Source organism: Lepisosteus oculatus, chromosome 8 (assembly GCF_040954835.1).
Source record: "Lepisosteus oculatus isolate fLepOcu1 chromosome 8, fLepOcu1.hap2, whole genome shotgun sequence".
Taxonomy (NCBI): Eukaryota; Metazoa; Chordata; class Actinopteri; order Semionotiformes; family Lepisosteidae; genus Lepisosteus; species Lepisosteus oculatus.
Window position 1 is genome coordinate 41,121,059 of NC_090703.1, and position 23,402 is coordinate 41,144,460.

The 23,402-nt window shown below is 37.2% G+C and overlaps 3 protein-coding genes and 1 non-coding gene across 8 annotated transcripts in view; 3 read left to right on the plus strand and 1 right to left on the minus strand.

Annotated features, from left to right (window-relative positions):
• Window positions 1–9,367, plus strand: part of acsl4a (acyl-CoA synthetase long chain family member 4a) — a 32,041-nt gene extending 22,674 nt beyond the window's left edge. For all 5 annotated transcript variants that reach the window (XM_015351387.2, XM_015351389.2, XM_015351386.2 and 2 more), the window contains exons 10-16: window positions 99–238; window positions 1,205–1,377; window positions 3,240–3,314; window positions 3,749–3,937; window positions 4,842–4,956; window positions 5,702–5,859; window positions 6,886–9,367. In XM_015351387.2, the coding sequence (XP_015206873.2) occupies window positions 99–238; window positions 1,205–1,377; window positions 3,240–3,314; window positions 3,749–3,937; window positions 4,842–4,956; window positions 5,702–5,859; window positions 6,886–7,043 (1,008 nt within the window). In that variant the 3' untranslated portion in view covers window positions 7,044–9,367. The remainder of the gene's footprint in view (window positions 1–98; window positions 239–1,204; window positions 1,378–3,239; window positions 3,315–3,748; window positions 3,938–4,841; window positions 4,957–5,701; window positions 5,860–6,885) is intronic.
• Window positions 9,368–11,244: 1,877 nt separating this feature from the next.
• nxt2 (nuclear transport factor 2-like export factor 2) lies at window positions 11,245–15,391 on the minus strand. The gene is made up of 4 exons (XM_006632746.3): window positions 15,198–15,391; window positions 14,774–14,860; window positions 13,158–13,302; window positions 11,245–12,441 (listed from the first exon to the last, which is right to left on the minus strand). The coding sequence occupies exons 1-4, from the start codon at window positions 15,210–15,212 to the stop codon at window positions 12,257–12,259; spliced, it is 432 nt and encodes a 143-aa protein (XP_006632809.1). The 5' UTR covers window positions 15,213–15,391; the 3' UTR covers window positions 11,245–12,256.
• A 142-nt stretch (window positions 15,392–15,533) lies between these two features.
• On the plus strand, window positions 15,534–20,546 carry psmd10 (proteasome 26S subunit, non-ATPase 10). The gene is made up of 5 exons (XM_006632747.3): window positions 15,534–15,713; window positions 15,851–15,949; window positions 17,065–17,211; window positions 19,122–19,288; window positions 19,781–20,546. Exons 1-5 carry the CDS (start codon window positions 15,600–15,602, stop codon window positions 19,932–19,934), a joined length of 681 nt encoding a protein of 226 aa, XP_006632810.1. The 5' UTR covers window positions 15,534–15,599; the 3' UTR covers window positions 19,935–20,546.
• A 2,215-nt stretch (window positions 20,547–22,761) lies between these two features.
• Window positions 22,762–22,833, plus strand: trnah-gug (transfer RNA histidin (anticodon GUG)). The gene has a single exon. It is a non-coding gene; the product is annotated as a tRNA-His (tRNA).
• Window positions 22,834–23,402: the final 569 nt, after the last annotated feature.

A 23,402-nucleotide genomic window follows, 5' to 3' on the forward strand; every position in this document is an offset into this window, starting at 1 on the left:
GTTTAGATGTACCCTATGTGTTTAAATGGGTATAGAAAGGTAAATAACATTGTGCTTTTTGCACTTGTTTTTTCTACATTATTCCTTCTTTCTTGTAGGAAATAATGGACCGCATCTATAAGAACGTAATGAGTAAGGTGCAGGAGATGAGCTATGTACAGAGGACGCTCTTTAAACTGGGCTATAACTACAAGCTGGAGCAGATCAAAATGGGATATGATGCACCGCTCTGTAATGTGTAAGTTAATTTTCTTTCACCAGGAGCAATATTTAGATTCATACCATCAAAAAAATGTAGTGAACTTTTAATGGAGACGGACTCCTTCTCATTTTTTTCCTCAGAATACTAAACAACATCAAAAGAAAAAAGCTGACTTCCATAGAATTTCTAAAGTTATATAGCCTGTTTAATATTCATAATGCAGCTGCCTGAAACACAAATATATTCTTTGTAAACACTAGCTAGGCAACCCCATATCAGTAAGATCACCTCAGAGATGACAAGGTATGCCACTAAGAGACAGAAGACCCACAACTGACAGGCCTTCACACAGTTAGATGGTGAACAGCTTAGATGAAACTTCATAGAATTGTAATGAGTGGGTTAAACCCAGGACAAAAGGACTCTCCATGTCTGGTTCATTACTTTAGGATAGGATATGACTGAATACAAAAAAACAAAAATTAAACATTAATTCTGGTCCATTTATCCATCTATTTTCTAACTGCTTTATCCAATTGAGAGTCATGGGGGAAGTCGGAAGTTGGCAAGCAACGGGCGCAAGGCAGAATACACCCTGGATGGGATGCCAGTCCGTTGCAGGACACGCACACAGACACACGTACACCTGGAACAGTTAACCTAGCAGTATGTCTTTGTACTGTGGGAGGAGACCAGAGCACCTGGAGGAAATTCGTACAAACACAGGGAGAACAAACAAACGCCATGCAAATAACACTGGGAATTGATGCCAGACCCCCAGGGCTGTGAGACCGCAATGCAAATCACTGGACCACCATGCTGCCCCTTCAGTTCTAGTATCCATGCTTTACTCGGGAATGGAACACTTTCCTTATGAATGATAGATATAGTTAATATAAATCTGAGTTATATGAATGTGTTTGCACATGGATAATTACATCTGCCAATTGATATCCTTGGGAGTATAGGATGTGCTTACCTTTCTGTTTTCTTTTGGTATAGGCTGCTGTTTAAGAAAGTGAAGGCTCTGCTGGGAGGCAGTGTGCGAATGATGCTTTGTGGCGGGGCTCCCCTCTCCTCCGCGACCCAGAGATTTATGAATATCTGCTTTTGCTGTCCTGTGGGTCAAGGATACGGGTTGACAGAGACATGTGGAGCTGGCACAATCACAGAAGGTACGTGAAAACACTTACCTCCCTGCAAAAGGGATGTTTAACTGTTATTTCCCCAATTTAAAATCATAACTATCCTGTTAGATGACAAACAAAAAAAATAAATACAAATGGCTGAATTTATCTACCTTACTGCAAAGGATGAGTACCCCGCTGTTTCTTTCAATAAGAACGCAGTGGGACAATAAGTTAGCAATGACAGCTCAGCTGAACCATCTTTGTGTTGATGGGAATATTTTTGTAGCTGCAACATGAACAGCTGACTAGTTGCATTATAACTACTGTGATATACCTGGGGAGCAGGGTGCTGTAACAAAATCTTTAATTAGGCTGACCCCAGGGGAACAGGGACAGGAACACAGCTGTAAAGGTAATTGCGCTCTTATTTTTATTGTGAGGTGCATATTAAACAAAAACCACAGAAACAAAAAACCTCTTTGAGCTCCTTGTAGTACTCTTTGAGCTCCTTAGTACTTCAAAATGCTTGGCTAATAAAAGCCAGACAGCAAAGCTGCTTACTGTCTCTAAAATGTGTCTATTCAACAATCATTTCTAGAAAGGCTTCTCTTTCAAAACACTCGGCTGCTCTCAGGACTCTCTAGAAAACTCACATGTCCAGTGAACTCTGAGCTGGCCTTTCTCTCGGTCACTGTTCTCTCAGTTCCTTCTTCCACTGGTGTCACGCACTACAGTGGATCTGCCCTCATTTACCCACTGGTGTCACGCACTACAGTGGATCTGACCTAATTTACCCACTGGTGTCACGCACTACAGTGGATCTGCCCTCTGTCTCAAGACAGACATGGTGAACCCTGGAAGCCTACAGTGTCTAGTCTTTCAGTCATCACTTGACCAATTGTTTTTCACCAAATGGTCAGGAGAAGGTGGTAGGACATAGAATGTAGCTCAGATGAGAGACGATCCTGCCATCCTGCAACATTTCTTACCATCTAATGTCCTCGCATCTAAATTGTACTGCTATCTTTATCTAAAATCTGCTATCACCTTGTGCTCCATAACTCAAATCTACCAAATTGCGCTGACAACAGCCTAAACATTAGTAAAATGAAGGTTCCTTTTTAACAGCATGTCCATATAATACGTTTGTGATTCATTTTACTATGCCTCTAAAGTTATGCATGAAAAGCATAACAGAATTTGCCAATTTGCTTCACCACTGGCACTACAAACTGCTACAGGCCCGTCAATCTAATCTAAAAGCGTGCAGTCAAGAGTAGGATAAACTGTCACTGCAGAGATGAGACACTCCCTGTTTTTGTTTTTAGTGTTGCAGCACTTTTTATAGTAGGTGGACACTGTAAAAATGTTGCTGACAAGTTACCACTTGTCTGTGAGTGTTTGGAAGCTAAACTAGGATTTCCTGAATTGTTGCACAATAGTCCACTCTTAAGGGGGTTGGGACACTCTGTGGCATTTACTGGCTGCTGAAGAAACATCTCAATTAAGTAAGTTTGTTGTTTTGGCTTTAAGTTTCCATGTAATTTTATATAAGGTCAAAGCTAGAAATTCTTGATACATAGTACCCCCCTTTACAAACACAATAAACAGTATTAAACATATGGGATATTACTGCAAGTAGATATAACCAGCCTCTTTCAATGACTTGACATGGATATTTACCAGTATTCTTCCTTATTTATTAGCACAGGCTTACTCAGCTAAGGATGGTGGGCTTCTTGTGTACTGGGTTGGTTTAGTAAACAGCTCTTTCTCAGTTTCAAGATGTCAGTGATGGGTAATGATGAGTCCACCTAAAAAAAAAAGTAGCTGGAAATGAGGTGCAAATCCATAAGGACCTTTTACTATGAAACAAAATCTTAAATGGTCATTCTTCTCCTCTACAGTGGCGGATTACAGCACTGGGAGAGTTGGGGCACCTCTCATCTGCTGTGAAATCAAATTACGAGACTGGGCAGAGGGTAAGCATTGCACTTTTAATACTGAAACACTTTACAGAGCCTACTGTTGTCTAATCTGGTAATACATCTCTTACATTGATCTGGAATTCTGAGAAAGGATCATGTAGATAACTATACCTTCTGTGCAATATTGCTGATGTAAAGAAAACTATTCTTGTACTTTTAAAGATTTACTAACCACTGCTTTCTACTGAAATGGAGAAATGGATCACTATCACTATTCACACTATGGTGTGAATGCTGATGGGCCTGAATTCTTTCTCCACAACATTTTTCGTCACTGTTCACTCACACTCAGTATAAGCACTGCTCACTTCAATAAAATGAGTGTTTGAAAACGGACGGCCCACCTTTTAATTCACTTTGTGCTTTCGGTTCTAACTCGGTGCTTTGGCTGCAGTGCTAATCTGCCTGAAAAAACAAACGTGTTTCAGGTGGTTACACGAACCAGGACGTGCCCCACCCCCGGGGAGAGATTCTGATCGGTGGACCCAACGTCACAATGGGCTACTACAAGAATGGCCAAATTAATGAGGACTTTTTTGTGGATGAAAATGGACAGAGATGGTTCTGCACTGGAGACATTGGTGAAATTCACGCTGACGGTTGCCTACAGATTGTTGGTCAGTAATTCGTCAGGTGCTCGTGGTTCACTAGGCTTTGGATTTGGTTGTGGTCTGCAGCTTGTGACTGCTTACTAGCTGGTTTATTTGTAGTCATAAAGACTGTGATGATATATAACAATGCAACGTAAATCCATTAGTATTGTTAGTTGTGTGTAGAATAGCAGGTTGCTTTAAGACACTATTACGACACGACTGATCGTTTAAAAACATACAGTAGTTGCGCAAATGTGAAATAAATGACCTGCAGAAGATAGCTGTTCGTTAAAAGCATGTTTCATTATTGAACAATTAATTAACATTACAAAGATGAGAAGGAACTTATTTCCCTGGAACTACTTTTAAATATGCAGTTAAATAATACTTTTATAGTATTATAGTTTAGGAAATACTTTTAAATATGCAGTTAAAAACGGAACAAAATGGGTGGCACAGTGGGTTAGCATTGCTGCCTTGCAGTGCTGGGGACCTTTTTTAGAGTTCCGGACCAGGGGTGCTATCTTCATGGAGGTTGTGTGTGTGTCCGTGTGTGCCCTGTGATGGACTGGCACCCCGTCCAGTGTGTACCCTGCCTTGTGCCTGTTGCTTGGTGAGACAGGCTTCAACTCCTCTGCAACCCTGAATTGGATAAAGTGGTTAGAAAATGGATGGATGGATAGATGTTCAGCCAAGTACTTAAATATCTTTTTATTTGCCTCGATAAAGCAAGTGTTAAGATAACTGCTTCCAGAAGTTTCTCATCTGCTTTGAATTGCGTAAAACAGCACCATAGTATTGCCTCTTATCACAGTTTTAAACGCTATAAAGCAATTACAAAGTCCATTCGTGCAAATGTTGCTTATTTATTGAAAAAAATGTCCTAAGATGACTAACTTTTTTTTAAAACTTGTGGTCTTGTGTGCAGATCGTAAAAAGGACCTAGTTAAACTCCAAGCAGGAGAGTACGTATCTCTGGGCAAAGTTGAATCCGCTCTGAAGAACTGTTCCTTGATTGACAATATCTGTGCATATGCAAACAGGTATGTAAACGCTCTTTTTAATAATGTGTGAACAATGCTGAAATACAGAATAGTTAGCTTCATTGTAGAGACTGGGAGAGAGTGGCATGAGTCATTTTTATTTGGAGTTACTTCACTGATTTGCTTTGAATTTCAATCGCATATAGTCAGTCATCTTGGAAAAAACAAGAATGCTCTGATACAGAAAAATTCAAACTCCCCAAACCTTTGAAAAAAGTGCAGTACAAAGTGTAACAATATCCTATATTTGTCTAAATGTTTTTTTAAATGAGGCGATGTCAGTGAAGAAAGGAGTTGTTATACAGTATATTGTAAAGTTCTCATATATAAAGTGCTGTCAGGTTTCATGCATTTCTAATAAAATTAAATTGATTGAATGCAAATTAAACTTAAATTAGGAAATAAGAAAGTGGGACAATTCCTAACAAAATATTAGCTGATACCACACAGTAATACATTTGCCCCATTTTACCATTTTGTGTATGAATGTGCTGGGTGTTAAAATGAAGTGTCGTGTCAATGTTTATTTCATGTCTGTTAACCTACTGGAAATGATATTTTAGTAATGAACACTTTATTAAAAATCCTCCAGAAACACTGATGGCCTGAGACTTTTTCACAATACTTTAAAATGTATCAATATTGTGCTGATGGAGAAAAAGAGCAAGAAACTGTTTTAAGCATGATTTCAGGTTGAATTGTCTATTCACACTTCTAATTGCAATGACGTTTGATTTATTTTCAGTGACCAGAACTATGTAATAAGCTTTGTGGTACCAAACCAGAAGAGGCTGACAGCTTTGGCCAACAAACAAGGCATCAGTGGTGCTTGGGAGGACATCTGCAACCATCCTGCCATGGAGTCTGAGGTTCTGAAGGAGATTAAAGAAGTTGCTACATCAAGTACGTTAGTGAAGTTAACCTGCTTATCGCTGTCTTTAAACTCTTGCACTGTGGGCTTGATCTGGTCAAATGGTCCAGTTAGTCCAGCCCTGAAACTGCAGCACACTCTGCGAGTATTTTAAGAATCGTAATTTGAAGGTTTTTATTTTCACAATTAAAACTATTTTTCTTCTGCTTCTTGCTTTTTGTGACGAGGTGAAAATTGGGGGGGATTTTTTTATGACCAGTGCTGGAAAGCTTAAGATAATTACAGTACTTTTAAGGCATATGTACCTTAAAAGTGACCTCAATGTGACTCAGGTGAATTGGTCAGATTAGGTAATGGAGGCTTTTCGTGTTTTTTCAGATTAAAAAGAAAATGCTCAGTGTTAATGATTCTAAATGTATGATTCTAAATGTATCTTACTTAAATACAGCAAGTTTAGAATGTATTTTATATTGTGATAATTGCATGGGCCATATAGAATTCTTGAAATGTATTCATCAGTTGATTGATCACAGCTAGGCATTCAAGTTTTTCACACTCATTACTGTGTGCCCCTTTTTTCTTGTTATGGAGTGCTTCAGATTCAGAATGAGAAATTCACAACTTTAACATTTAATTTATCAGGTCCCAAAGAAACTATTGGCACGTTTGCCCACAATTAGAACATATGGAGACTCTGAGTCTTCTCAGAAGTAACGGATAGATTTAGATGAACCTGCTTTGTCTACACTCCTAGCACAAGAAAGATGTTTGTTTAGAAAATCATGTTGTCGAAAAGCAGTCCAAGATCATCAAAAGATGACCTGAAAGGCTGATTCCCAGAATAAGGAATAAACCAGGGTACGAAAATAATTTCTGCCCTGCAATGGACTGGCATCCCGTCTAAGGGTGTATCTGGTCTTGTGCCTGTTGCTTGCTGGGATAGACCCTGGCTCCTTCGCGACCCTGGAAGAAGCCGTTAGAAAATGGATAGATGAAAATAATGGCGAACTCTGCTGTACAAGTAATGTCTTTTGTCCCCATCTTGTTTTCTTCTTCAGTCAAATTACAGCGCTTTGAAATTCCAGTCAAAGTGCGCTTGAGCCCTGAGCCATGGACCCCAGAAACAGGGCTGGTGACAGACGCTTTCAAACTCAAGCGCAAGGAACTGAAGAACCATTACCTCAATGACATCGAGAGAATGTACGGGGGTAAATAGGGCTGTGTTTCACTGGCCCGGGGAACAAGTGAAGAATGTGTGTAAAGTTTGGGTCATCTTTGACTTTTAAAAAAAATACTTATTGATTTACTAATCACATTTGTAAATGTAATTATTTATATGCTCGTCTTTGTTGTAAACACAACCGCTATCTGACAAGTTCGTCCTTTGAAGGGTTACAACAAAATCTTGTTTGTCTGAATAAATCTCACAGTTTTTCATGGAAGATTGTCTTTACGAGGTCTTATAACGTTTTACTTATTCTGCGGTCTTTAAAGATAAAATTGTCTTGTGAGCAAGTTCATGTTGAGAGGGAATCAAAAATACAAAACTGCCATTTGTTTGTATTCATATTTTGTATCTCACGTAGCTGAGCTCTAATGTATATGAACTATGTGTACATTTATAAATATTTTTGTGCCTGTAAAAAGGGAGTAAGTATTATAATGCTTGAATTAAAGATAGATTCATTGCTGATATTTAAATAACCAAAAACGTTAAATGCTTGTGATTGGTGCAATGAAACGTTATTGCTCAGGATGTCTAGAAGAGCCTGTTTATTTTAAGGCACTTTACTGCAAAGGATATCCACTAGAGGGCAGTAATGCTGCATAGTGTGCCTGCTGTAAAAATATTCATCAACAAATACACTCCCAAAGACATTCCACTCAAGATTATTAGAAATGTGTGTACAAATGAAATGTTGAAATGTTGTACAAGTTCTATAAAATGTTGTAGATATTACTGGATAGCCTAAATATTTTTGTGAAATGTAGTAATAGTTCATTTTGCATTAAAATACATAAAATCAATTAATCCACAAATTAGCAAGCACAACACAAAGCATTTATCTTTTCTGAATTCACTATTTTTCCGTTATACAAGTGACATGCCATCTCTCAGTGGATTAGGGGATACTGATGTAGCCGGAAAATTTTTTAACTGAATTCCAGCCAGTGTAGGTAAACTTTTAAATATAACCTCAAACAGAATCATTTCAATGTGAATAAATAGGGCAGTTAAGATAGCTCAGAGTTAGGATATCCCCCATATTTATACATTTTGAAATGTTTAGATTTCACGTCATTTGAGGTACTGAATGTTACATTTTAGGTGACAAAGTATGCTTTTATTTATGATACATTTTTTCAGACTCCTTGTACTACATAAATAGAAATTAAGACTATTTTAAAGCCTCCAAATATGCACTAGACTCTACAATCGAAATTGTGGAAAATCTACTTATGTTTGCACTTGTCCTCTCACTATTGCCTATGACACTGTATTTTTTTTTGTTTATCATTACTATTTATCGGTTTTTGTACAGCAGGACATTTGTATCTTTATTTCCATTGTTTCTGTACGACACTGTGCATTTCTTGTAACTATGAAAAGCACTATGATTTTGTACAATTCATTCTATTTTAATTTAAAATGTGGTTGCAGGTAGGAATGCCCTGAAGTAGTGACTGCTAAACTAAATAATGGTCAGAAAACGGAACTGCTAACTTGTTAGATCTACAAATATAGAAAAATAGAACTTCCTGCGAGTGCTATCTGAAACGATTTTGCTCTCAAGTGTTTCAATAATTCAGAGAAACAATAGCTAGAGATTCATTCTTACAAATCAGGTAACCTATTCTGTCATACTGTTGTGTTTTGGGTACATTTCATTGTTCAGTGTCTACAAACAGGAAAAAAGTATCGATGGAACTGATGAAACTTGAAACGTTTGACTTAAAGCATTTTCACAAAATGTCATTTTATAGCTGTGGCAAAATGGGGATGTGTAATACCTACCAAATTCAGCATCTTTGGTAATAGTTTAAGAGTTTTTTTAAAGACAATTTGTACAGTAAATGTTAAAATGTGCTCACTGTAATTTGAATCAATGTTCGATGGCTATATTCTTCAGTTTAGTCAATCAGATCTTTGAGAAATGTCATGCAGTGCTTTTGACAAGCTGTTCTTCAGTACACTTTAGGATGTACATCTCTCTAAAACTCTATTGAAAACACTTACGATTTCATGTAGTAAGGTACATTTTGGACCTGAATATAGTAAGTTTTTATATTTTTTGTTGCAGCATGGTTTGTGTTCCTATTCCGACTCAGACTAACTGAAATTTGTATATAATTCACCTGTGCTTTATTCCTTTCATTTAATGTCTGTTTGATCTGTGAAACTGAGGAGTGTTATTCCTAATCAATCTGTTGGCTGCCTCGTACAAAATAATGTACACCCTGGGAAATAAACTTCTCCATTCACTATTGATTCAAAGAGAAATACTGTATACTGAATAAAAGATCATATTGAAAACTGCATTTACAAGGCTTACTCTGGCCTTTTATTTCAGGTGTTTGCAGCAATAACCTCTTGAAATTAAAACATCTATGAAATTCTTATGGCCTGTAGGTTAATCTTTTAGATTCCAGTTAAGCCTGAATTAGTTATTTATTGTGCGGCTATATCTAAGATGTCACTGGTAGAAGAAACTTTTAAGTTTTTAATTATTATTTTTTTTAATTTACTGGAACAACTATACGTTTTGTTACTGAAACAATCTTACTGGTTACACACCTTGGTTCTGAAAGGCTCAACCGTTTAGATTGAACTTTCTGGGAGAAATGAATCCTACGTAGTTTTTTAACCTCAATGATTATAATAAGAACAAAGCTTATTTAATCATTGGAGACATTAAAGTAGGCATTTAAATTTTTTCATGTTTATCGGTTTCCCTTTGTCCTTTTCACTCCAATTTTAGAGTGGTTACTGCACTTCAGCTCTGTTTTGTGAAGTATCTTAAGTGGCTACGGTCTGTGACACTTTGTGATTTCCTAGGACAGGTCAAAGAATAGCTTCGACCATTACAACCTGAGAAAACTATTTCTTTATTCCAGGTAGAACACCTAGACATCCTTTGATGTTTTTTTTTTTCAAATTAAGTGATATAATGAAAATGGAGAAAATCCAATGAGACACTGCACAGCATCTGTTTCAAGCTGTAGAGAGAATGGGATTTCATTCATTTTAAGGACAACTCATGTGAGACTACATTCTTATATTAGAGATGGTGTTTTCCTTTTGCAATTTGCTTTATGCAGCTTAGTATTTAACCAGACTCATAGAGGGTCTTTACTGAGCAGTACCACTTCACTCCAATCATTCTCTCCTGCTGCTTGAAAGAAAATCTGCTGTCCTTGCTTGCCTTTGCAGACCAAAGTGAAAGGGAATGTGGTTTCATTATTTCCGACAAGTACGAAGGTTATAATAGCAGGATCTCTTCCTAGCAATTCCTGACGTTAACATCACCGTCATTTTCAGCCTTGTTTATGAAAGCCTGTTGAACAGCCTGTTTTCTAAACCAGAGGGAAATAGTACATGTAGCCTTAGCAGATTTAGAATTGGGTTTGAGTATGAGCCACTTTTGTTCCAGGCAACATGAATTTTAAGTACAGTATGTGGTTTTAAGATGTAAAAAAAGTAAGATGTTAAAATCCCAGAAGACATTTCCAAAACTGTTTGAACTATTAAATGTGACCATTTTAACATTATGCTGTTGGTTAATTAATATTGTAATTTATTATAAATGTGGGCTTTTATGTGATTCATGTGAATACTTTAATATTCTGAAGGGGATAAGAGTGTGTTAGAATGTTTTGGAAATCCCATGTCAACTGTAAATAAAGTTTTTTTTAAAAAATATATTTGGTGAAGTTTGTTTATAAAACATCTTCACAGAATAAGGTACGTTTTGGTGATAATCCATGTTTCTTGCATCAATATTAAATCACTAAAAAAAGCAACAGCTGCCTTAAACAAATGTAGCACATTTATTCACAAACCAGCTTATATCCGTATTTTAGCCTCTTTGTGTACTTCTAAAACTTTTCTGAATACTTTAACAAGAATAAAATGCTTTCCATACATAAAGATTAAATTACATAAAAGCTTTAATGAAAAGATGAGTCTTTATCTGAAATGTGAAAATCACCATCAGCTTTGATTAAATGTTGGAGTATACAGACAAATCGAGTAATTTGTAATTGTACCATTCAGTACTTCTGCACTCAGCAGGTTAAGCTTAATGTCTAGATTTCACAGGTACCTAGTGCAACTGAATTTACCATAAATATCTAAAATATATCCAACTTCACAGCGTTTTTGTAATTTAAAATCTCTAGGAAGGACAAGACTACAATTTTTTAAAAAATGACAGACCCTTTATTCACAAGATTCATTGACATTTTCCATTACTAGTTCATGAATACAATATCAATGGAGGCTCTACAGACAGAATCTAGTACAAAATTTTGAATATGCAATTAACCATTTGACAAACAAAATTGCCTGTTCTTTTACCTAAATGAACGCAAGCTTTTGTTTTCCTTTTTGCATGTTTGAGTCATTTACTGAGTTCACAAGCGGTTAAAACTTGGAGACAACACAGAATGTACTACTATAAGCCCATAGTAATAAAAGTCAACAAGTAAATGCCTCTTTCTTTTTCTCTTACAAAAGAAGGTGTTTATTTTCACTAAATTCCAAATACTTATGCTAGTAGAATGTCTTGGGCAGACAGAATGATTTAATATTTAATGGAGATAGCTGGTGATAGTGGGACAACTGCCACAGTCACACTTGTTTTAATTGGTAGAACAGGGATGATGTTATAAAATATACACGCTGAGCTACAAAGGCACCCAAACTAACATTTAAAGGTCATCAAGTCAAAAGGCCATTATTGAAAAAACAGACGTATTTGAGAAATATTTGATGTCTTTAAACAAAACAAAGAATTTAGGAAATTACATTACTTTCCTTTACGTAGCACTAACAGACTTGAAATTTCTTTTCAACTTTGCTGGAAGTCATTTTGCTAAAGACTGCCTGAGATGTCTGGCAGCATCAATCATTTGTACAGAATAAGATCCATGATGCTAACTTTCCCAGTGACAGATCTTTAGCTTGTTACGGTGCTGCCAGGTCCAGGAGCACTTCATTAGACCATATAAAAGTGCAAGTGGACTTTAAATTTCACTCTCTTTCTGGCTTTGTCGACCACCATTGTTACTTAAAATGTTGTTTCATAACACAAAATTAAAGCTTATGTCACCGATCCCCTTACAGAAATCTTAAACGCAAACTTGCATGTCATACTAAAACATTTCCAGTCTTCGTCGGCAGCAGGTATTAATAAATATGAACTATCATTAGCTGGCCCAATCTTGGAATCGGAAACAATCACTTGCTATTTTCCAGACAGGCTGGTCGTTTGTGGGTGATGCTTGTGCGGTAAGCAGAAAGTTCTGATTGAAATAGCGCTGTTTGTTCCCATCAAACTTCACTATGCCCCCAGTAACCACCAGCAACGTCGTCTGTCCTTGAGTAGCTTGCTCTGGTCGGAAAACAAATAGAATGATCAAGAAGCAAGTAGGAGTATGCAATTACAAATGACTATATACAAAATGCTTTAGACCAAAATGAAGTCAAATCTTTTATCAGAAGACATCAGCTACCCGAGTTAAGGTTAAATTCCAATTTTCTATTTCAAGAGGGATAAACAAGGCTAGTGTTTATTATATAAAGTGTTATGAGTGAAAGGTTTCACATCTCCCTCTATGGGTGACAAATGAAAGTTTAATACAACCAAAAATGCCCTTTTCAAGCCAACCAAACGTACCATTCAAATTCTCTAAATAATGGATAACATTTTAGAACAATCCATTTGATTTTGCTGAGAATTAAGTGTGCAAACAAAATTTTTAACCCAGTAAATGTAATTATTTTTGCTTTTAGAATAACTCTCTAGTCTGTTCTAACATCCTGCTAATAGTTATCTAAAAGACTTAAAAAGCAGCAACATTGTCTGTCCTCGAGTAGCTTGCTCTGATAGGCAAGACCTAGTCTTAAGATGTATCTCTGTTTATAAAAACAGTTTAAAAAGGAAATTTCATGCGCAAAAATATTCTTAACTTCACCAGACTGACATTTTCAAAAATGTCTTTGCCCTTGCCTCTTTAACAAACTATACAACCCCTTTAGTAATGTGATTCACAAAACATCTGCATTTGCTTTTCAAGTCATGCTCTCAATTTGTGACTAACCCCTTACCATGAACCGGCTGGCAATCCAGTGTTTGCACCTGGAATTCGCTAGATGGCAAGGACTCAAAAAATTCCCCGAGAGCACCTGGACCTGAAACAGCATTGCCATTCCACACAAGTGTGGCTTTTTCCAAGTAAAGCTTGGTGAGCATCTAGGAAAACAAGAGGCAGAAAATTAATTCGTTCATTAATGCAGACAGAGCAAATTACTTGGTAAACTCCAAATTCAAATTAGCCAGTAAGGCAAATTCCCTACATTCGTGTTCAGAAATACAACTTGATTTAGTTCTGAGCTTGAAGATGTTCATTTATTCTTTAAAAACTATTTCTGTTTTTTTGATCGAGCTACCTACTAGCAGAATATGCAGCTAACCTAAAATCTTCCTGATCACATCTTCAGCAAAGGGTATTTGTTTTAAAGAAGCATACAGTATATGGTGCCCTATGTCAGAATACCCATTACACTGTCTGTGCTCTTTAGGATCGATGAAAAATTATAGCTCCTTAAGGAAAGGTTACAAACACGGTTCTTTTTTGTACATAACAAAAGGTTCCTATGTGTTCCAGAATGTCACACATGAACAACTCTGAACAAGTTAAAGTGCTATGAAACAGGTCTTTCTGCTTTTGACCTTTAGAACAGGTCAAAGGGTACAGGGAATGCCATTATGGATAAACTGCATGTGGTTTTCTATATGTGGTCCACAATACAGAACTCCGTGTGGAGTTAAATGAAGATTTTGCAGATTACCTTTGGTAAATTCATGGACAAGTTCTTTTTTTTAATCCAAGGAATACAAGGGATCCTATTTTGGTTCCACAGCAGAGATGAATGTATTGATGCATTATAACATTATTAGCTAATTTTTCACATGAACAGATGAGAAATTAAAGGTCTTAATATGGCTTCCAAACTAACTCGCCAATCAACTTTATTCAGCAGTGCACTACAGTTCCCATAGATTACTATTGCTCTGTTATTATTCCCCAATGTTAAAACATTCTACTATAGACGTGCAAAAACGTAGCCATATCTCTGTGTTCATAGGGGATGTGTTCCTAAACTGTCCACAGATAAATAATAAAGCTGTAGAATGTTCTCCTATACCATATATAAAACATGGGCATAGCTAATACACTGTGTACATCAAAAGAAATATGCCACAAAAAAGAGCATGACAGAATATATTATCTAATATAAAAAGGAATATTATAAAAAAAGAAAATCAAATATTTTTACAGCTATTGAGTGTAGAAATCATAAGAAATATGTGATCAGACTGCAGTACCGTACATTAATGTGCAACAATGTGTTGAAGGTATCAGGTGCATCTGACAGGGATGATGGTGAATTTGATCATGAAATGATTGTATGTAACTGTATCACTACTACGGTACTTACAGTTATTGAGTGTAGTAATCTTCAGGAAGATGTGACGAGACTACAGTGTTGCATGTGGTTATTTTTTTAACTTAAAACCTCAGGGATGTTCGTAGAAGCTTTGGGGCAATGAGAACTACGACTCTATAGAACAAATAAATACAGTCTAAACAGATGATCACTTGAGCAAATTAAATAAACGAAGCTACGCAATTATACATCAATGTCAGTAATTCACTCACCCTTCTTCTTTTGTCCATTGTATCGTAGTAGATATTTACGAATTCTTCTGAGTATCGGCAAGCCTGATCCACATGAGTTCTGAAATCCTGGAATTAAGTCACAACAATCCTTTCGTAAAAACCTTGGAATGGTCTGGGTGGCAACAGTTAAATGGACAGCAGTTATTTGAAATTAAGTTATTTTTACTTTCACGGTCAGTTAAAGACAATAAACAAAATTATATAAAAAAACATCAATATGCATATTCAAATCTTAACCGAAAAAAACTATTTTTTTTACAACAAACAATTCTATATGGCAATATTTGGATTTTATTACACATAGTTTAATATACGCAAATTAACTGTATTTTTCGAAATGTATCGTAATTAATTTCCAAGCTCCATAACCAGATTTTAAAATGAAAAGTAGTAATCGACTTACGATCGTTGAAGCCATTTTTCATTAAAAAGAAATGCAAATTATAGTGGAAAAAAGTGAGGACCGTCAAAAGTACTTCAGGTTCTAAACTTGATGTTTAAAATGCGTTTAACTCTACTAATGAATTAAAGAGTATAAATTAAAAATGTTTAAAGCCACCTCCATGTTCAAGTCCGACAATTGTAACAACCCCCAGGGAAACAACAGTCGGTAAAAATAGGTTCCATGCCTTTTGGAGTTTCGATTGGCTAAAAATTATGTTGTTGCTATATGAATGTGGTGGTGGGAAGGTGAAAATGTATTTGATTGGCTGCTACTGGTGTATTTTTAACTGACGTCAGTCAGAGTAATAGTAATTCCTGGCCCAAAGCGATTTCAGGTTTTGGGTGCCGTGAATCAGCAGTAATGGAAGGTTTTGTGTCCAATGTGGAAGTCTGCAATCTTGCTTACACTGGGAAGTTCGACCAGCTGAAACAATGCATTTTATCCGAAAAATCATTGGCTTCCAAAACAGACCAGGTAAGAAAGGTTCAGCGATTATTGATCTTCCTGGTCTATAGTAAACGAGTAAACTATTAAACTAGAACTGCATGTAGATATAGTTTGTCAATAAAGCATCAATTTGACTAAAATCCATTATGTTTCTTGTCGTCCAGGATCACAGAACAGCTTTGCACTGGGCTTGCTCAGCCGGTCACACAGACATCGTGGAATTCTTGTTGGATCTTGGAGTGGAGGTTAATTTAAAAGATGATGTGAGTGACATTTATATTGCTGAGGTGCGCTCTGTTTTTTAGGTTAATATATATATACAAATTACTAACAAATAAGATATATTAACAAATATATATTATAGATATTAATTATTCAACAGACAAGTACTGTTAAACAATCTGTAATGATTTTTGGAAGACAGTTTATTCCAGTGAGTTCTGATCCTTAAAATAACCGCAATCTGTTAACTGTATATTTTTAAGATAATTTACACCACTAAAATTCACTCCTTGTCCCTTCTCTTATGTTTTCCATTCCAGTTTGGACTCTTAATGGCTTTATTTGAAACGGTTTTAGTTGCTAACTTACGTGGTCACTATAAGCACAATTTCCAGGTCTTAACTATTTCCAGGTTACTAAGCATTATAAATGATCCATAAGGTCTTGTGGAGTGCCGCCTTCAAGGACCAGGAATGAATATCACTGACGTGCATCATTCCAAAGAATTGTGATAAAATTATGATAATAAAAGTGCTTCAGGCACATCATAATAATGTGTCTCATGCACACACAAATAAAAGGTAATGTTACTGATTAAATAATAATAAAAGATAAAGAATAATAAATTAAAAATAATAAAAGACTCTGGTACAGTTAGCTGTTTTATCAGGTCTTCCTCATTTACTCCCTGAGAGAAAATGTCATTCCATGACAGTTATATTTAACTGCATTTTTGCATCAAAATTCCACCCAATTGTCAAATTTCAGAGCTCCTACTGCTCTTTTTAATAGCATTATAAGGGCCTTTTAACCATGGGTGCCTGCCCCTAAAACAACATACTGAAAATAATTGGTTCCTTTGTGTGCATCTGAAATGAAATGTTTGGATGTGATAAAATCACATTTTTCTTTGCTTCATCAACTATTGTCCTTGTCTGTGGCACCAGCGTGAAGAATCAGTTACGCTTCCACTCATAGCTGGAAGACTGTAGGGTCATTTGTCACTACTGTTGGGATCTTAAGCAAGGTATGTCAGTCAGAGTGCTCCAGTATAATATCCAGGTGCATATAAGGTGTACACGCTTAAGTGGTTTTAGATGAAAGTGTCAGTAAAATTTAATATTAATAATATTTTGCTGCTGTGCTGTGTTTTCAGGCATCCTGGACTCCACTACACATTGCAGCCTCAGCAGGAAGAGACGAGATTGTGAAAGCTCTGATAACTAAAGGAGCACAGTTGAACTCTGTTAATCAGAATGGCTGCACCCCTCTGCACTATGCAGCTTCCAAAAACAGATATGAGGTATTATTGTATATATTGATATATGTATATAATATTGGTTATTACTTGTTCCTTTGCAGCCTACGCATGCTGACGCAGCTTCCCACCTGAACTAATATTGGTTATATTCATACAAACATTTTATTGCCAGATACATTTTTAAAGTAAAACTAAAACCGAATACACACTACTTCCAGCATTTCTTCTGTTCGATTTAGTGTTTTCTTACAAATCTGATAATCTACACCAGTAGCTTCTTTGCAAGACATATTCTGATCCAATTGCAATAATTAATGCAACATTCTCAACTTTTCTGCCACTAGTTTGTTTTCAACGATATAGCATGGATACATGCCATTACAACTTAACAACTTAGCTGCAACTATACAAAATATTTACCATTTAATGAATGAATTTATTCATTAATTCCTTTCCATTATTGTCATACAGTTTATTAATGCAATAGTAGCGCTGTGCACCAGCAGCAGGTATAATGGTTCCACAGTGTGTTATATCCATAACATATTTTAATGTTAATAAGACAGGCTGCTTACGTTGTAGATCTCTTTGCTCTTGTGGTTTGACTGGATCATTAAGGTAATTGTGTATTGAGGATCGGATGTTAGCCATTTTGTTAATCACGTGTGCGCTGGTCCTGCGATTGGCAAATGTATAATTTTTTTCATGTTTCCTGTGACAGTATTTCATTGCAGCCACTAAATGTTAGTATAATTATCAGATTGCTAATTAGGGTAGTGTTACTTTCCTAATACCAGAATTTAAGACAAATACTTTTTTCGACTCGGGTCCAAAGAACACAAATTTCTAAGAAAAAGCAGAGAGAACAACTCACCCTGTGTTGCTGTGATGTTGACATTGGCATCCCAGGGAAAGAGCGCTCTTTACCAATGCGTTTGTCCGTGAAGCACAGACTGACCACTCAAAAGTCCAGTTTCATTGTCTTTGTCATTTTTGTTTTCCAAATTATCTAATGCAGCAAAGTGATAGAACTATCCCTGCCAAACTTTGCAAAGTCTATCACTGTCAAGGTATATCATGCCAGTCCTGTAGAAGTGTAAACTTTGGTGTGAAAGATGATGCAGAAATGTACATTGTTTCCACCATTGCTAACAATCTGATATGAAGCAAAACAAAGACAAAAGTGCTTTGTGAGAAGATTGGAGCACCATATTCTCTCCAAAAACAGTTGGATTGCATCAAAGCCATTGGCCTGTTTTTCTTGTTCTTTGCTGACTGATGTCTTTAAAAAAGGAGCAACAAAGTGTTTCTCCATAAATTTGAGATATGAGGCCAGCATGTGTTTTTGGAATTTTACAGCGACCGTCAGGAGACCTCTGATGAAATTGCAAAGAAGTTATGATACAAACATGGAACTTCAAGAGGGGAGCTGAATCAACTTTCAGCATATATTGCAAATTGTGCTGAAGAATTGGAATCCACATCAGTCAGCGTCATTTTAGAGTATGAGCTTATCTCTACAGGAAGCTTGAAAGAAGAGTTTGGGATGTAAATTATGCAGGAAAAGAAGTTATGGAAAAGTTCTGAATACTTTTGCATTTCACTGTAGATGATTTATGTTTTTATTCTCCACCTAATGCATGTAGGAGATTACTAATAAACAAGAAGTGTAGAAAATGGAAAAGGACACAGGGCCACATGGCGAGCTGCAGGTGTCCTGTGCAAGCTGTCAGTGCTTATTGCAGTATTGTGTATAATGAGAGAGTCGAGGAAGAGCAAACAGGCATCAGATGTGATGCCTCAAAAATGCAGGTGGAAGTTAATTGTGTACATGCATTTAAAATAAACCTGCATGTCATTTGAGCTACAAGAACTCAACATTTCCTTGTTGTATACAAATCCAGTTTGCTCTTCAGTTAAGACCCTTGCTGGACTTCATTTTTTTCCCCCAGATTGCTCTAATGCTGTTAGAAAATGGAGCAGATCCAAATGCCACCGATAAACTGGAATCTACTCCATTGCACCGAGCTTCGGCAAAAGGAAACTTCCAACTGATTCAGCTTCTCCTAAAACAAAGTGCATCTACTAATATCCAAGACTCTGAGGGAAATACGCCACTGTAAGTACTATTGATATGGCACGCACAAAAGGGAACATGCCAGACACTATGGTGAAGTCTTCAAACTTTAGTTTATACAGAGATAGATACCACTTTAATCCACTTGTGTGTAAATGTGAGATAGGTTACATAAGCAGATTGTTCAGAGTAATGCTCCTCTATCAATTTTCTGTAGAAGTACTTTTAATTCTCAGCATTTGTGAGAAAAAAAGGCTTGCTTTTTAGTAACAATTTAATTATTTCTACGTTAACTCCATAACCAAGGCTTGGGGAGACTGCATGGTTATAGAGACCGCTTTTACTTTTCAGCTTCAGTTTTCCCTTTTTAATCCCAGTGCAGGACATAATGCAGAACATTTTGCTGAGATCTAAACATTTTCTGCAATAATAAAGCTGCATTAAAAGACAGTAGACATGACTACACAGGGTCTCGTAACTGTGACTTTACAACATGTAAAGATCAGTTTCAGAAATCGAAGGTTTTTTTTTCAGTCACCTGGCTTGTGATGAGGAACGCGTGGAGGTAGCCAAGATGCTGGTGGAACATGGAGCCAGCATTTATATCGAAAACAAAGAGAAGAAGACCCCGCTTCAGCTTGCCAAAGGAGGCCTGGGATTACTGCTGAGACGGATGGTGGAGGGATGATTAGGACTGCTCCTTTAGCAGCACATGCAATCCTTTACCACATAAAAAAAGACTATACATGGACTGCCCTGTTGCATCACCATTCATTTCCCAATGTGTTTAAAGACATTTGAAAGTGCATTTGGAGTTTGACGAACTATTAAACCAATTCTCAGTTGCATCGTGTTTCATCTTCATAATTGGCTTTCTTGTGTCTCAATGGCTTGAGGAATGCATTTCTGTAATGATCAGAAGGATATTGACAGATGGGGATATTTCATGTTCAAGAAAGTTTTGAATTTCTGTTTTATTATTATTAAATGTCACAAAAGTGAAGCTCAGAAATGTTTTTTTTTTTACTTAATACTGCAGTGTATGTAAATGATTGCACATTGTAGTATTTTAACTGCCTAGCATTTATTTAGAACATTCCATTGAAATATGCCTGACTTGTTTACTTTTTAAACAGATATTAACAGTTATTTTAGAAGATTTAGAACATTTAAAAAATGTGTCATCACATATTCTTCAAGAATGTTGAATAACACCAGGTTCAAGTTAGGTAATATGTGCTCACTGATGTCATTTAATACATCTGTTCTGGATTGGAGGAATAAAATTTTGTTTGGGAAACTGATGTTTTAATTAAACTATTATTTCATGAGTACTTTTTTACCCATCCTGGGGAAAAAAATAAGTGTAGATTGGTTCATCGAGTCATATATCTACATCTCTCTTTTTTTGTAAACAGAAACAATTTCAAAGCTCTAGAAGTCTATCCCCAATGATTTCAAAGAGGCCCCTACCTCAGATACGTTTAAATTCGGGCTCAAAACCTTTCTTTTCAGAAAGGTTTCTTTTTAGATGATGTCTGTGTCTGCTCCATTTTCTAATGACCATTGCATGTCTGACAAAGAAACCTAAGTGACTCAATTTCATTCATTTAAAATGCAACAAGACTGCTGTCATGCTTCTCAGCAACCCCCCTCAGCTATTAAAGCCAATGCAGTAACCCTATCTGTGGATGGCAATGGGATTTGAGTCTCAATCTAAATTGAAGAACCTTGGGGCTGTACAGTATTTGATCTGGGCTTAACGTTTGACCCATGTGTGCAAAATGTTGTTAAAACATCATTCTTCCATCTCGGAAACCTCGAGAGTATGCCCTGTGTTGTGTCTGACTGTCGCTGAAAAGCTGGTTAACACATCTGTCTTCTCTGGAACCGATTACTGCATCGTCCTGCTCTCTGGGCTATCTTGTTCAGAGTGGATAACAAAATTCAGTATGTCCCGAATTTGGCAACCAGAATCCTGACCAGGTGGCCTGCAAGTGTTCACATTACTCCTGCTTAAGAGTCTTTGCACTGGCCTATAAGACTCCACTGCTTGGCACCTCAGTACCTGTCTGACTTATTATCTTCCTACTCCCCACCGCATAGCCTTCTGACTATGCTGTCTTGTCTGTTTCCCAGGCTAGACTACTTACAAGACTATGGGTGATGGGGCCTTCTCTTGCTATGCCTCAAAAGCCTGGATTTCCATTTCCCAGGATATTAAAGAGTCACTTAGTCAGAATGCTTCCAAATCCAGACTCAAAACCTTCTTTTAATTGATGCCTGTGTCTGCAACTTCTGATGCAATCTAAACAATTCTATGTGCTTTTTATCACTTATCTTTGTTTCAATTTTTGTTTTAACTGTTTTTTTTACTTTTTTGTAAAGTGCTTTGAGAAGATACTTTCAAATAATTTATTAAATGGATCAAATAAAGTTTACAAGAGCCAGCAGAACCGATAACATTTTTTTATGGTTTATCTAACTTATTATTTTGATACAAACTGTTACTGCTAAATTATACAATTCATACATTTATTCGTTATCTTGGGTAGTGCATTAACGGCTGTGTCAAATATTTTGAAGTGATTATGAGCTGCGATGCGTCGGTTTGTACGATAGATGGCGACGAAGTGAATGCTGCATTCATTGTACTGTATTCAATTCCTTGAGGAGCAAGCCTTTGTAAGGAGATACAGAATTACACTGCGAGCCCGTATTGGCAGGACGATTAAACGTGACTATCTTAACCAAGAAAATAAATAATTCCCACATATTCGACGTTTATACTATTTCACCTAAAGTAACAGAAATAAAATTTTAAATACTTCACATTGAAATGAGTTTGTATACAAACCAAATATAGTATAATGTAACGCAACGGGGGCTCGGGCGGGCGCCCTTGCCGCATCAGGTCGGCCCCTGCACCGTCCGGGGCTCGAACCCGGGACTTCCGCGTCTCTCTGCAGCGACCTAGCCCCGTGAGCCAAAGAGAGATCTCTCCACAGCCCAGTAGCTGTGGTCCTGCTATTACAGGGAAGGGCGGTGACGTCACCCGCTCTGGTACGCCGGCTCTTACACACACTGCTTGTCGGCCGTAAGCGTTACACTCTCCCCCGCTTAAATCGCCGTCCCCGGCGAAGGGCTATCCCACCCCGCTTCTGACACCAATGTAACGCAACGGGGGCTCGGGCGGGCGCCCTTGCCGCATCAGGTCGGCCCCTGCACCGTCCGGGGCTCGAACCCGGGACTTCCGCGTCTCTCTGCAGCGACCTAGCCCCGTGAGCCAAAGAGAGATCTCTCCACAGCCCAGTAGCTGTGGTCCTGCTATTACAGGGAAGGGCGGTGACGTCACCCGCTCTGGTACGCCGGCTCTTACACACACTGCTTGTCGGCCGTAAGCGTTACAATACTATTATTAATAATACTGGTCGTGTTAATGTTAATATAACTACAATCGAATGTGACTTCATAGAAAGAATGAGAGGCAGTCTGTCGCAGTTCCCGGGTAGCTCGCCGTGATCGTATAGTGGTTAGTACTCTGCGTTGTGGCCGCAGCAACCTCGGTTCGAATCCGAGTCACGGCATCGGTTTGACACCGATATCACGGCAAAGGGAGCTAATGCTTTTATTTTTCGATTTTGGATATTTTAATTTTGTTTTGCACGTCTTTCACGTTCGTGTAATGTATATAATTGGCTGTTTTTGCCGCTAAGAAAACAGTAACATTGGCATTGAGGAACATTGCCAATGTTTCATTCATTGTCTTGTTCAGATGAGGGAATGCCCTATGTAAAGAATTGTCTAATAAGCTGATTGTCATTTTGTTTTACTACGTTTTATACTGAACAGTAGACATTACTGTACTCAATTTTGTACCTGAAAGCAGTCATGCAGTGAGGGAATGGACCATTAATTTGCAAATTTCATTGAAGCTGTTTTCATTTTTTTTTATCACCTTGTTAGCTACAAATTTGAGAACTGAAAGTGAAACCATTTTACAGTGGTCCGTGAGCAGCGCTAAGTGGTGGAAGTCTTTCCTAATTCCTTTGTTAGTTGTATTATCAATTATGACCACACGATGGCAAAATAATAAAAGAAACGTTTATTCAGTGCAGAACACTTAACCGTATGAGGTCGTGTATAAACTGGTTAT

What these genes read in the sequence shown, in the direction of transcription:
- nxt2 (XM_006632746.3), bottom strand. An exon ending in CAATGGACAAAAGAAGAAGG is followed by an intron (nt 13,303 to 14,773) that starts GTGAGTGAATTA and finishes TTGTTTTCCTAG; the next exon opens with ATGCTCACCAAGCTTTACTT. An exon ending in GGATTGCCAGCCGGTTCATG is followed by an intron (nt 12,442 to 13,157) that starts GTAAGGGGTTAG and finishes TTTTCCGACCAG; the next exon opens with AGCAAGCTACTCAAGGACAG.
- psmd10 (XM_006632747.3), top strand. Translation starts at nt 15,600, where the DNA reads ATGGAAGGTTTTGTGTCCAATGTGGAAGTCTGCAATCTTGCTTACACT. An exon ending in CTTCCAAAAACAGATATGAG is followed by an intron (nt 17,212 to 19,121) that starts GTATTATTGTAT and finishes TTTTTCCCCCAG; the next exon opens with ATTGCTCTAATGCTGTTAGA. An exon ending in TCTGAGGGAAATACGCCACT is followed by an intron (nt 19,289 to 19,780) that starts GTAAGTACTATT and finishes TTTTTTTTTCAG; the next exon opens with TCACCTGGCTTGTGATGAGG.